The 14,220-nt window shown below is 33.1% G+C and overlaps 1 protein-coding gene across 11 annotated transcripts in view; it reads right to left on the minus strand.

Annotated features, from left to right (window-relative positions):
* Nucleotides 1-14,220, minus strand: part of CEP290 (centrosomal protein 290) — a 57,498-nt gene that overhangs the window by 42,508 nt on the left and 770 nt on the right. For 2 of the 11 annotated variants that reach the window (XR_009933160.1, XM_062492058.1), the window contains exons 1-21: nt 12,074-12,472; nt 11,863-11,940; nt 11,425-11,494; nt 11,140-11,186; nt 10,660-10,803; nt 10,391-10,444; nt 9,866-9,886; nt 9,574-9,726; nt 9,072-9,254; nt 8,627-8,716; nt 8,429-8,551; nt 6,554-6,677; nt 5,851-6,023; nt 5,273-5,435; nt 4,533-4,633; nt 4,353-4,440; nt 3,776-3,888; nt 3,092-3,176; nt 1,927-2,069; nt 1,586-1,750; nt 469-618 (exon numbers count right to left, since the gene is read on the minus strand). Coding sequence is in view for 10 of the 11 variants with exons in the window: in XM_062492058.1 (XP_062348042.1) it covers nt 469-618; nt 1,586-1,750; nt 1,927-2,069; nt 3,092-3,176; nt 3,776-3,888; nt 4,353-4,440; nt 4,533-4,633; nt 5,273-5,435; nt 5,851-6,023; nt 6,554-6,677; nt 8,429-8,551; nt 8,627-8,716; nt 9,072-9,254; nt 9,574-9,726; nt 9,866-9,886; nt 10,391-10,444; nt 10,660-10,803; nt 11,140-11,186; nt 11,425-11,494; nt 11,863-11,940; nt 12,074-12,238 (2,433 nt within the window). In the remaining variant the exon portion in view is untranslated. Of the gene's footprint in view, nt 1-468; nt 619-1,585; nt 1,751-1,926; nt 2,070-3,091; nt 3,177-3,775; nt 3,889-4,352; nt 4,441-4,532; nt 4,634-5,272; nt 5,436-5,850; nt 6,024-6,553; nt 6,678-8,428; nt 8,552-8,626; nt 8,717-9,071; nt 9,255-9,573; nt 9,727-9,865; nt 9,887-10,390; nt 10,445-10,659; nt 10,804-11,139; nt 11,187-11,424; nt 11,495-11,862; nt 11,941-12,073; nt 12,474-12,735; nt 12,793-14,220 lie in introns of those variants that run through there. The other 9 variants (XM_062492056.1, XM_062492064.1, XM_062492061.1 and 6 more) reach the window with 6 other exon arrangements.

A 14,220-nucleotide genomic window follows, 5' to 3' on the forward strand; every position in this document is an offset into this window, starting at 1 on the left:
TGCCTTTATTTACAATTGTTGATGCATTTTTGACAAATAATGGAATGAAAATTCATATAGTAAATTAATAGAGACCTTGGCTCTATAGGGAAAAACTGTTCAAGTAGGATTTGCACATGCAGACTCAGGTGTGGAATCCAGACAGCAGTAAGAGAGAATTTCTCATAGAAAGAGTGCAACTGTGGAATTAGAAGGAAGAGTGTGCAAATATTTAGATCAAAATTCAGATTTAGAACAAAAAAAATCTGAATTGCTGTCCAAAATTTAGTTAGCTATTACCTTTCAGGCTTACAGCACAATAAAATACTTACTTTAAATTACAGACTATCCCAAAGAGTTCAGTAGCTGTTAGAACACCAGTATAATTTCGGAGCGATCTCTCGTATCCATATATGGCACATTACTGGACTTTAGAGGAATTAGATACATGTTACAAATACTCTTTATATCAAGGAATATATGAGTTACCTGTGTAAGATGTATTAAATATTCATTCAGAGAATTAATTGTATTAACACTTGAAGGAGCCATTCCTTCTGGGAGATTCACTGTTTGGAAGACAATATTGGCACCTTCTGACTGATGTAGTAAGCAAATTTCATTTTTCATTTGTTCAATCTAAAGACAGAACACGAAACTATCAAAAAGAAGTACCTCTTGCTATTAGATTTTAAAAAGATCATGAAAAATATATTGCTACATCAGTTGTTACTAGCAACATAATTAATTTTCACTTATATTCTAAAACATTCTATTACTCCTTAAAACAGCCTTTTAAAAATGCTGTGATTTCATAAATCAATAAATACATAATTTAATTTATCAAATTACCCCAGAAATCAGGGCAAATGCACATACCATCACGGTTTTACACCCAATTGCTTAAACACAGTACATTCCTACTCCTTTAGTAAGATTAAGTTTGGGAAAGAATTATTGCAGTGGTTATTTGACAGTTTTTTCTAAACAGATCTTTGCCTTTTCATTTAATTTAAAAGATCTCTGGTTCTCTAACAGTATGTAAAGAGACTATTTTAGAAGATTAGTTTCTGGCAAAACTTTTTGCATCACCAAAGCTGTCATAACAGGCAAATTTAAACTTGGCTTCTTGTAAGACAGTATTTCATTCCTCATTCCTTCCCTGGAAGAACTATTCCACAGAATAAATTGTACAACTTGAAACAAGATATAGGACTTTACAGAACTACTCATCATTTCAAGCACTTTATTTCTGTTACATATTTATAAATAAGAATATAAGACTCCTGACATTGTTTTAGAAATAGATTTGTGAGCTTTTTTGGACACAGCTCTCCCCAGATGACAGGCATGCTTGGTGTTTAACAGGATGGAATATCACAAGGACAAAGTAATATTAAGAAGAATAAGATCTGAAGTTAAAAAGGACAAATTAGTAGGACCACTACATAAATTTCAGTAAGATTTGTACAATGACACTGTTCACACAAGCTAAATTCACTATCTTATAGATTGCATAGATTGCTCTAGATCATCAGAACAGCCACTTCTTAAAATAAAATTAAAAAAAGAGAGAAAATAAGAAAGTAGAAAATAAATTATATACCTTCTCATTGGCACTTGCCAGCTGATTAGACAAACTTGTTGCCTCCTTGTGAGTCTCTTTTAGCTCCTGTCTCAATTCCTCATTTCGTCCTGTAAGCTGGTCAACCTGGGCTTTTAAGTGCACACTAGCATCAAATATACCATCTGAATTCTTAGACTCCATTGCCTGATGCAGTAAACAGGATTTTTTTAACAAAACAAAGAAAAAGTATAGAAAAGTTTTAATTTTTTCAGAGTAAACTGGAACTCTCAAGTTTAGACTACAGGAAATTAGCAAAAAGCATGACATTTTAACCCTGTAAATCCTATAAAGGTAAATAATAATTCAGAAAGCAAGCTTACATGAACTAAGCGATCCAGACTAGGGATTATTAAGGCTGTTTCTCCTCCCTTCATACTAGAATCCTTCTGCATTTCCTTGATGGCTTGCAATATTTCTTTCATTCCTTGTTCAAGATGTTTATTCTCTTCTGATAACTCTTTCACTGTAATAAAAGTTGTAAATCTGTTAAAAAGCACTGAGAAAACGATTTAAGGTTTCCTAGGACATTTCATCATGATGCTTGTTGATTTGATAAATTAAAAGAATGTTCATATTATACACACATAGGCATAACCAATTATGAAATTAAAATCAAGAGCTGCTAGGAATATCTGGGAGGTGTATCTTACTGATGAAATATCAAGAAAAAATTAATTAAATGCTTAGTGGGAACACAATTGACTTCATTGAACCTTCCAGTCTTCAATGTTTACTTCACTTTAAATTTCTTTAGTAGCCTGACTTTCACCAGTTCAGAAACATGGCTATGTTGGAAAGGTCTGGATGTAACAAAGAGGTATCTTGGAATTGCCTGAATTCCTTCTGCAGAATGAGAAAAAAGGAGCATCTAAATTATGTGGCTGTCAAGGACGCTCGAGACTCCTACCACCTGTAGTTTCTCAATGAAATTCCAATTTCCAGCACAAAACAAGAAATCTGAAAACTATAAAAACCACAACAAACCTGTCAGGACATTCTCTGCATTCAAACCATATGGCTAATCATCCAGAACACCCAGGAGTGAACTGCAAAAACTTGAATTGTTTCACCAAGTCTATTTTGAAAATTCAAAAAGAATTCACCATCTCTGGGGGAAAAAAAATAAGCCTCTTGTCCAGAGAAATTAGAACTATTTTTATTTCTGAGTTTTCAAGCTGTGTACTTCAGCTAACATATATATATAAAGCCTTTACTAGGTCTGAATCAAGAAGGAAAAAGATGAGAGAGAAAATTTTAATGCACTTAGTGTGAATAAACTGTATGCTTCATGTATTATCACTGGTTTGGTAACACTATATGTGTATATTTACACATATATACAAAGATATACACTAATACAAACACAAGGTTTTTTTACAAATCAGATATTTATGATCAAAATTACAGAAACAGAACAACTAAATAAGCAAACTATCTACAGATACCTGATAATACCCCCTAGTTTTAAAAGAGGTTGCAACTTACATTTAGATTGAAACTTGGCCATTACAGTCCTGTTCTTCTCCAAATCCCTCTCTCTCTCACGTAATTCAGTTGCAAGATATTCATTCTAAAGAATGAAAAACAAAATAAAGTCTCTCCTAGACAAAAAAATATGCAGAATCTAATTTTAGCAGTTTAACATTTTAGTCCCAGACTTCTTGAAACTTGAAACATGCATTCATGAAAATTTCCCCATCTACATACTGATTTCTTGCCTAAATAGGACTGGAAGTGGATTCACTGGAGTAGTTACATGGGCCCACCATATAGGCTTAAAACCTATATGAAATGAAAAAGTATTTCTGTTTTTTTCAAGTGATCTGAATGCTCACATATGCCAGAAGTTCTTAGTAGATTTCCCACTGCCTTTCTGTTTTCAACTATATTGTTCTCTGTCTTCAGAATTTCAGTTGGTGCTATTCTATCTACGTGTTTCTCCATTCCACGTTACATGAGCTGCTAGGATGTATATACAAAAAATACAGAATATTCACTAGTCTTCTAAAAATATCATAAATTATTCATTCTGGGATTTTTAAAAGCAGTTAATAAAAGCCCCTAGATATGTATTTTTAAAAATATTTACAAAATATGTGGCTTTAATTTCTGAAAGAGAAATACAAGAAATGTTCATAAACTTGCTTGTTCATAAACTTACGAACCCACCTTTGCTTCCATTTCAGCTATGTCATGTCTGCTCAAGAAATCCAGCTTCCTCATATTCTTTCCCTTCTCTTCAGTAAAGCTATCAGTCATCTGCATATTATCAGCATCCAATCCTAAGTGCAAGCAGATGTACAAGTAATAAATTATTAGGAAATTTTAACTGATCTCAAATCAAAAGAATACACTCCATTTATTATATCTGAGTTCCAGTTTTCTGCCTTTCTATCTGGTCATTATCGTACCCTGAGTGGCATGGAATTGAAATTTTAAAAATTTTGAAACACATGAATGAAGTAGATTTACTGGAAATTTTGGGGAGATCATCCTACACCTATTGCAAAGCAATGACAGAAGGCTCAATGATGCATTACAAGTCATCACAACTCAAAAAATACGGGGCTATAGTATCAGGAAATCCAAAACCACTTGCCTCTTCCTACAGATACAATGCAATGTATTTAGCCTTTTAATTCAAACAGATGAGTAAATATAGTTACACGTATTATAAACAGAATGCTTATGCCTAAGTATAAACAGAATGGTTTTGAAAGGACAGTTTATATTAAAAACATCCTACCTGTTGTTGCAACTCTTCTTCCTTTCTCCTGAGCCAACTTACGAATGTGTTTTTTCAGTTCAATTCTTTCCTCTTCTAGTCTTTCAATCTGCATGTTAGTATTCATAAATCAGCATTCCATTTTGTTTAAATGCACTTTCATTATGCAACTCTTACACAAAAATAGGATTTATCACCTACCTCTTGCAAAAGAATCTGGTTTTCAGCTCTAAATTGCTGCTGCTTCAGTGCTTTGCTGTTTCTGAATTCATTTAAATCAATCATTGCCTTTGGCTCAAGACCTAAAACAAAGTATATCCCAGTTATTCATTAAGGCTGAACATTTATGTTAATTAATGCAGTTAGTTTATGTAAGAACATAATTACAGAAGCAGAGTTAAAAAATAATTTGTTGATAGTTGAATGTATTTCATCTATAAAAATATATAACTATCTATATAACATAAATACACATCCTGCACTCCATGTATTAAGAGCAGAAGAAAGCTTAATTTTATCTCAGCTACTCAAAACCCAAAATGCAATAAAGTGGTACCTAAATATAACTTTATTGACATTTAAATTCTTCTATGTAAAAAGAAGCCTATCTGAAGTTTTTTTCTGTGGGTTTCATCTAGCATTACAACTTCAGGATGCTGTGGCTTCCAAATACCACATTATGATGTTTATTAGGCAGTGTGTGGCCGAAGAGGAATCAAAACCAAAAGAGAGTAGAGAACCAATTCTCCTTTCTTCAGTCAAAGGAACCTGTAAGCCAAGTTCATTCATGCAGTTTGTCCAAACTAATTCAAACTACTTGGAAATATTAGCAGAATATAATAAATTATTTCCAGTGATTTGGTATAATAAAAAAATTCCATTATAGAATCCCATTTCAATTTTTACAACAAATAATTGAACATGTACTGGATCTAACATACCTAAGCGCTCTCTGAGTTCTTCATTTTCATCAAGAAAGTCATTTATTTTAAGTTCAAGTTTATTGACTTCCTTAATTAATGACTCAATCTCATGTTCTCGTATTTTGACTTGCTTTCTTAAATCTTTGATTTCAGCAACAGCTTCTTCCAAACCATATATTCCCTGTAAAAACCCCACGGGAAGTAAGAATAAAACAACCAACAGAAGACTTGCTAAATAGATCACAAATCTTTCTTTCATCATTACACACACAAGAAAAAATGCTTTTTAACCTCTACCACTCCTCTGCACTATGCTTAGTGAAAAAAGCTACTGAATAAAAGGCAGATCCTATAAATCTCTCCTTGGCTACAGAAGAGGCTGCATATTTCAAAAGTGAGTCTCCAACTACATGATCCTTTGAAGAGTCATCTTGTGAGCACTCAATTACTGTACAACAGGGAAGGCAAGAAGGAAGGGGAAGGGCATCAAAGCAATTTATTTAATTTTAAATTAGAACAATTAAATAAACAAGGGAAGGCAAAACACTCTCCTAAAAATATGATTAATACCCTCTGCACTGTGACAAACTGTTTACCAGTTCATAGTCTCTCATTCTTTTCAATGTCTCAACAAGCTCTTTGTCTTTTTCTCTAGCATGTGCTTCTGCCAGTTCTGCTGATTTCTCCGCCTCCATAGTTCTCTCTTCTAGCACTTTTAACTTTTCTTGCATATCGCCAGTTTGGTTCTGCTGAGGAAGAGATGAGTGACCTGGAAAGAAAAACCTTGGAGTTTATCATTCAACTAGGAACTCTTGCTATCTGCCATTAATCAAGTCAGAGAAACTTCAGAAAACATTGTAAAGATTTTTATTCCCTGCTTATTTTAGTTAGGAAATTAAAAGACACCACATATAAGAGGCTGGGTTTTCTTACCCCCAAAATTTCCTTCAAACAATATTTATCGTGAGGGCACAGAAGGGACATCAGAATTTATTTGGAATTGCATGCTATTACTCCTTTTCAGTTCTTGATGGAGCTGAGACCTCGCATGTTATGCTCTAACTTTTACACATCAGGTATAGTTTTATTACCCATAAAGCCCACTGAGGTAATGTGGATAAAATTAAACTCTACATGAATGTTTAATAAAATAAAATTAAGAAAAATTATTAGAGACTAAAAATTACTCAAATACTGCAATTTTGTTTCCTGTATTTCTAAAAAAAATAAAGAATGCACAGTAAATGTGTGGTTTCTGATTTTCCTGATTTTGACATTAACACAAAATAGTCATGTTACCTTTATCTTTTTGGAGATCATATTTTAATTTCTCAATAATGAATGCATTTTTCTCCATTTCTTTGGTATATTGTTCAACTTGCTCAGTGAGCAATCTTATCTGAGCATCTCGCTCTTGCACACCCTATGCATGCAAAAAAAAGAAACTCCATTAAAGGATCCTTCTTGACTGACAGGCAAACTACCAATACAGAACACCACATCAGAAATGAAGAAATTGCACATAGCTAATGCAAAACAATTTACATAACATCAATTATACTATACTTACAACAGAGAGTTCAGATATTATCTAGAAGTTTGGTATATAAATGCAAAGCAGGAAAAATAAAAAAGAAAGTGAAAACAAGGCACTCAAACACAGAAGAATAAGCAGCACTTTAGTATAAGGATGTTAAATGGAAACAGTATTCTCAGAGCTGGCCAATGTTACATGAAAAGTTTCAGATGATACAGGTTCTTGCAGCTTCCTCATAAACAATTGCCATTTGGAACTGAGAGATACAAGTTCAAGACTGCAAGTCCTAACAATCAATCATACATGACAGGTGAACTGCAGAAAGCCTTTCAACAAGCCTTCTAACTTTTAAAAATTTGTATTCTATCTTGTTTTGGATGTATATACATTCATAGTTACACACAGACTGTGGAAATGACTTGTATGTATACTATCCTATTTCTGTACATGAACTTCAGAAACAACATAGAAAGCTTAATGTTATTTTTTTCTGTGATGAATAAGAAAGGTGGTAAAAGATTAAAAAGAGTCTTAAAAAAAAACTTAGAGGCATTAAAAGTAATAAAATGTAAAATAGTAATAATGTAATAATAAAAACGTAAAAATCTCAAGGCCCTTACTTTATACCAATGTTCTGAAAAACAACTTCCAGGATGTCTTACAAATATAATCATATTTGAAACCTAAAAGTACAGAGCTTAGCAAAGTTGTAAAATCCTAGATATACCCCTTTAGAATATAAACATATATTGAAGGTTGAGTAAAAAACCTGAGCAGCAACTTGATTTTATTTTTAAATGTATACTTAAAATACATGCTTATTTACACAAAACATTTTAAAATTAGATGCTAATAATGCTCCCTCCTTCCCCCAACCCCTTTCAGCTTTTTTCCTCTTCTGATACCCGAGACTGACTTGTACTTCAGGGTGTTTTTCTCTTGAGAAGCTGTCACTAGGATCGGAAGACTGCATAAATATATCTCACAGTGCTCAGTTTACAAGAACCCAAAATGCAACATAAATGTCACTAAACCTTTACTTAAAAAAACTTGAAGCAAGGCAGGAAATCATCCTGGAATCAGAGAGTATGTTTTCCATAGAAAAGAAGAAATCAGAAAAAGAAAAAAGAAAAAATCAGAACGTATGCTTTCCTTTTTGTTCTTTTAAGAAAGTGAAGACATTCAAAATCATTAAGAACTAAGTAATTTTATGTGAAAATAAGAGATACACAAATTCAGCTAGCTCTATCATACAATGAACCAGAGTTAATCAGATGAGACAAATGAACACAGAAAATTAAATACTAGGTAGGACTCCATAACTAACAAATTTAGTGGACAAAAGCTAAGCCATGTTTTAGAAACACTACTTAATCGTTAGAAAATATAAATATGAAAGTGACAGAGCCAGCTACCAAGAGCTCAGGTCACACATACATACATAAAGAGAAGTTTCCTTTGTATACTGTCTATTAAGCTAACTTTGAAGTGGAATGAATCGACCTGTCTCATAATTCTCAAAATTAATACAAGTTATTTTGTATTTGCAAACTATGAAAGACTAAATATATATTTGGTCAATAGCATATTTAGTTAATGGTGATTTCTATGTGTGCAGTGTCTGACATGAACTGTACCTGCTGAAGGGACAGTATACTGTTTCTGTCTACATCAAGTTGGACCATTTTCATTTTCTCTTCCAAGTTAAATAGCATTTGCTGATACTCTAGGATTTCATCATCTTTTGAAGCTAAGATTTTCTGGAAAGAAGATAAAATGCCATCAGAACACTTGAGGTAATTCCTAAAAAGGATTTTTAAAGTACTAAAATATACCTTCCATTCTTCAACTTTTTCATTTACAGCTGCCATGAGCGGATCATCTTCCTCATTCTTTGCTTTCAGCTGGTCTGAAAGATCCTGAACCTAGACATGCCATTTGGATGAACATCACATTACAAAAAGGTCTGGGCCAACAAGTATGTATGTACAAACACCCTGTATCAAGTACATAGCATTTAACAGATTAGTATTACAACAGCAAAGGAATGATTTTGAGAACAGTGCATGGCTAACATTCTATAAAAAAAAAATATTGTGATCCACAGTCAAATTTTAAAATCTGTACCACATTTAAAGATCACACTACTTTTAAAGAACATCACTTCAGAGGAGTGTGTGGTTTTAACTGCATTGACAGAAGGTTTTAACTTCAGCTAAAATACAAAAGCAGAGTAGAAACCTAAAAAAAATTTATACTAAATAATGAGTCATTTCTTACTTGGAATTTGTACCGATCTTTCTCTTTTCTTAACTCATCCATAATAATATCAGACTGTTGAACAATTAGTTTCATTTTGCTATATTCATCAGTCATCTTCTCCATTTCTTGCACTGATTCCTCAAGGTTTTTCCTCATTTCTTGGTTTTGAATCTCTAACTTCTCATTAGCTTCAGTCAAATTCTACAGAAATAAAGAAAAAACTGCTTTTAGAAAGTGGCCATCTTACACGAAATTAGCACAGAACAGAGTATTTCCCCTCTTTGTTATCAATTTCAACAAATCCAAACAGCAAACAAGACATAGCTCTCTCCCTGTCGGTAACTTCATTACTTCTGCCAAATTCATAGATGCAGACTGTATGTATGACAGAACCCTGTCATATTATATTATGAATTCCCTTACTCCACATGACTTTACCTGTAAATTGACATTGTGTCATGAAAGACACTACAGTGAGTAAAACTCCAATAGCTACTAGATGGAATGCACAGATTTCTACCTGAATTTCATCCAAATATTGGACAAGCTCAGAGCTTCTTTTGGACAGCTGTGATGTGTAATCAGAAACCTCTCCTCTTCGTAATGGAATTGCTTCTTTTTGAGAATCTATTTGCCTCTGATAGTCAACCACATCCTGACGCAATTGTTCATTCTGCACAAAAAGCAATCCAAACTTAAATCCATTTCTAAGAGTCAAAGTTGTATTTCTAGTGAGCTAACACAAAGAGCTAAGACACGCAAAACCCATCCAAATTCCTACAGTGTGCTTTTAAAAGTCTTAGAAACCTCACCTTTTTCTTTATGCGCTTTTTCTTCATATTAAAAAGGAGAAAACAAGTCCAAGAGAACAAAGCATGAAAAATATTAGACATTAGCTTTGATTTTGGAAGCCTAAATTTTGATCAATATAGAGACAAAATAAAACAGCTTTCGTTATACCTCTGCATGCATATACATACATAAACACACATATATAGAAGGGTATTTTGACAAATGATTATCAAGTTTTTACCCCAGGACAACAATTAAACAAATCTACTTGGCAATAATATTTAAGTAAAATGCTAAAAATTCAAAACCCAAAATACAGGCCAAGCTAATGGACAGTAGGAATATTCAAACTGAAATGTAGAGACTTCCTGACCTTAATTAATTATGTTTTATTGGAGAAGATGTACTACACATTTACTCTGCACTAGTAAACAGGAAATGTTCCAAAATTAAACTTCACACCAAAAATTTTAAATACAGAAATATACTAATATATTTATTTAAAAAGTCAAAAATACAGTAAGCCAGCAATAAGTTTTGCTAACCTCTCTTTTGAATCTGATGTTTTCATTTTCAGCATCTTCAATTCGAAGAGCAAGCTACAAGACAGAAAACCTTTATATGCATCACTGACACCACAATGAACTCCAGAAACGAAAATAAAAAGAAAACGAATGCACAGCAACCCTATTTCATCAGTGGTTTCTTTTTTCCTTTTTCTTTTTTAAATTTCAGATGCTTTTTTCAGAACATCAACTTTACCAAATATTTGACAGAACAGCTTCTAGAGATTTCAAGCTAAAGTCCTTCTTACCTGTTCATTCACTTTCTTCTCTTTTTCCAACTCTTTTTCTGTATCTGTTAACTGCCTCTCTTTCTGTTCCAATTGTTTTTCCAGTTGGCGGATCTCATCACGCAAAAAACGAGTATCACGACCACCAGCAGATTTTTGTGCCATCTTATGAGCATTAAACCAGCATTATAAATATAGTAGAAATTCAAAGTAGAAAGAACTAAAAAACCCAAAGCAGATACTAAAACTAAAATAAATGTATAAATATAAATAAATATATATATATTTACATATCACATATATAAAATAAACGCATTTCAAGTATACAGAAAGTCAAGTAATTATTCACCCAAGACTGGTGCATATTCAGAAAAAAATAAAAAGCATTGCTACAATGTAGGGCTATTTCATCACTCCACAAGCCTAAATGCTAGTTTAAAATAAAATAATTAAAAGCCCTCACCAGAGCATTCTATGCACTAACAAAATTCTAAAACATACCTCTAGTTCTTTTTGAAGTTTCATCAGCTTGGTTTTAAAATTATTCTCTGTTAAAATAGAACAGATACAGTGAATTACGCAGTAAGGTAAAAAAAAAAACACATAAAACAACAATGGTTAACCTTAGATGTTAAATATTTGGCTTCATTGAAGCAATTGACTTTAGAACAGCTGGTATTTTGTTCAGTTCTCTAAACCTTAAAAAAGCCACAAAACAGCAAGACCAAAAACCTAAAATACCTGTTTAACAAATCATTTAGGAACAGCATATAAAAGCTTGCTTACCACATTTGGCTTGCTCTTCCCCAGCTTTTTCAACTTCTTCTAGTGCCAGTTCTACCTCTTGAGTTTTCATCTGAGAAAAGAAGCATAGCAAGGAAAGGAGAAATATTTACTACAACCATAAATTAAAAGATTGATCCATAGACTTCATGTCTAAAACATATTTATTTTGAGAAATTTATTTGCATTTTCCATCTACACAATGATGTTAGATGTTATATATAATATCTATGTTATTCCAATTCACTTCACTTCCCAGTACTAAATTCCAACAGCTACACAAGAAGGTACTCTGGTGCAAGCACACATTTAGCATCTAAATTACCTGAGAAGTAAGCAGTATTTTCAGGAACAGGGGAAAAAAATAATAATGATGCTTCCATTTAAACATAAAAAACAAGTGCATCTGCAGTATTGAAGAAAGTAAGCCTTAATACAAACCTTCAGTAGCGATTGAGTAATTTTAAAAAGGTGTATCACTTTTTCTGGAGTTTCAGTTTTTAAGTCTTTCCCGTCAACCTAAGGAAAGAGACAAAAGTAGTTTTACCCTAATATCAATGAAATCCACCAAATAAATCTATAATGTAAGTGAAGGACCGGTGAGAGTTTAGGGAATATAACAAAACCCTCATGTTCCCATTTTCTCAAGTACCTTGAACGTGATATCCAGCAATCTATCTGCTAGTTCCTCTTCATGAGGCAGAGTATCTGGATCAACTTTCATGAGCTTCTTCCAATCTAAAATGGGTGCCATACTGAAGGTATGACTTTTTTTTTTTTTCCTGGAACAAAGATTAAAATAACAGTTATCAGGCATTATCTCAGTGCAAACCAATTTTATGTCAAATGATTTAATGAAGGCTGGCCAGTGAACACACAAAATGATTATAATAACTAACACTGATTAACACTCTATTCACATTTAGATCTATTGCATACCAGGAGGTTATAACAAAACTGTTAAAAATTTCTGTTAAAAATTACACCATGTATACTCAGTGAATTCTTAAAACTATTAGTGAAGACCAGGACACACATGAAACCTGTATTTTAACTTCCATGTCCTTTCTTTCCTCCCCATCTCTTAATGTGGTATTTTTATGCCAACGAACAAACACAAAAATAATTATTTCTAATATTTCGAACACAACCAACATCTTCTTTAGTTTGATACTGTGAGCACTGACTTCTTGACATTGTATTAAACATAATTTCTTTTTTATTAGAGTGCTTGAAATGACAAAGGACATTAATCAACCAGGAAAATAAGAAAAATCTCATCAGAAAGTGGTGAAGTCTTCTTCTACTGCTTACCTACTGGTTCCTGTGGGCCACAATGATTTCTCACATACCGAAAAATCAATGCAGTATCTGAAAAAGGCAGAAGGGATTTGAAATCTTGGATTATTCTGCTCTTTTGAGCTATCGCTAGACTTTCTGAATAATATTTCAAAAAGTGAATTCTGTTAAGTTTAGAACAGAACATTTATTAATCTACATATTGCCTTAAATTATGAATATAGGTAAAATGGTTAAGAAAAATTAAGAAAGAAATAAAGCTAGCTACAATAGTAAATGCAGTATTATTCCAAAAAATAATGACACAGCAGGGATATGTAATTTACAGGAAAAAAAACCAAAACAATCTCAATCAATAACTTCAGCAATGCTGTATGCTGAGCACAATATTTTAAGATCTGATCCTCATTCAGCAGTTTAAAGACTCAACAACCGAAAACTCCTTCCTTAATAAAAGGCTGAAACTGGTATTACTTTCCAAAACCAATACGCCTAAGTATTCTGAAAGAAGAGCTGTCAGACTCAGAAATACAGCTGTATGCTTAAGGGAAGATAAAAATGAGCTTCATCTTTTCAGAATATGTGAACTACTTGAAAGGTCCCCTGTATTTACTATATTTCTTCAATGTCTGCTAAACATAAAATACGCATTACACTCAATCCATGACTTCACAGGGATGACAGCTTCTATACATTATTGCTTTTCTGTTTCATTGTAATGGCAAAGGACAGTACAAGGAGAATACTGATACTTCGACTTACTCAGTTAATTGAATACCACTTGATTTCAGCAATATACTTGTCCAAGGATGCAAGCTCTTAAACATATTCATTTTTTCTTAAACAATGAGATGTAAAACTTAGGAGTTTTAAATGCTCAACAATCAAAACTATTCTGAAAGCAAATACACAAACCTACTACTCTCAATCCTTTCCTGCCTTCCATCTCGCATTTATCTTTTTCCCTTAACGTACAAAATAATGTCCTAAGAAAATATCAGTCCTTAAATTTTATCCAAAAGGAGAGATATCTGTACATAAACAACTGAATCCAACTTGTTGGGAGACCAGCTATAGTAAGGTAGGGGGGCACAACCTATGCACAGTGTAAATCACTTCCCTGAGTTGTCTGTCATTAGTGCCAAACCAGAACAGTTCCACAGTACATAAATACTGTGAGAGAATTTATTTCATTGAAGAGTTTTTCATCATTTTGCTCATCCATTGTCCTCAGCTAAAACCAGTGGCTCTAGTAAACAGATGATCCATGTGGTGAGATGCAGAGCTCCGTGGGTCTACAAAATGTGTGGAATAGATGGAAATTTGGTATTAGTTACAACAAGATTTTCTGGACTTACTCGGGGAATCAAACTTACCCAAAATGGCCAGATGTAAAGTTCAGCAGACCCAGACAGAAAAGGAAGTCTGGGGGTTATGTTCAAGTACTACCAGAACAATGCCTTGGTTTCTATTTGGGAAACCACGCAGAGGCAGCCAGGC

This window comes from Cinclus cinclus, chromosome 4, assembly GCF_963662255.1.
Source record: "Cinclus cinclus chromosome 4, bCinCin1.1, whole genome shotgun sequence".
NCBI classification, from domain to species: Eukaryota; Metazoa; Chordata; class Aves; order Passeriformes; family Cinclidae; genus Cinclus; species Cinclus cinclus.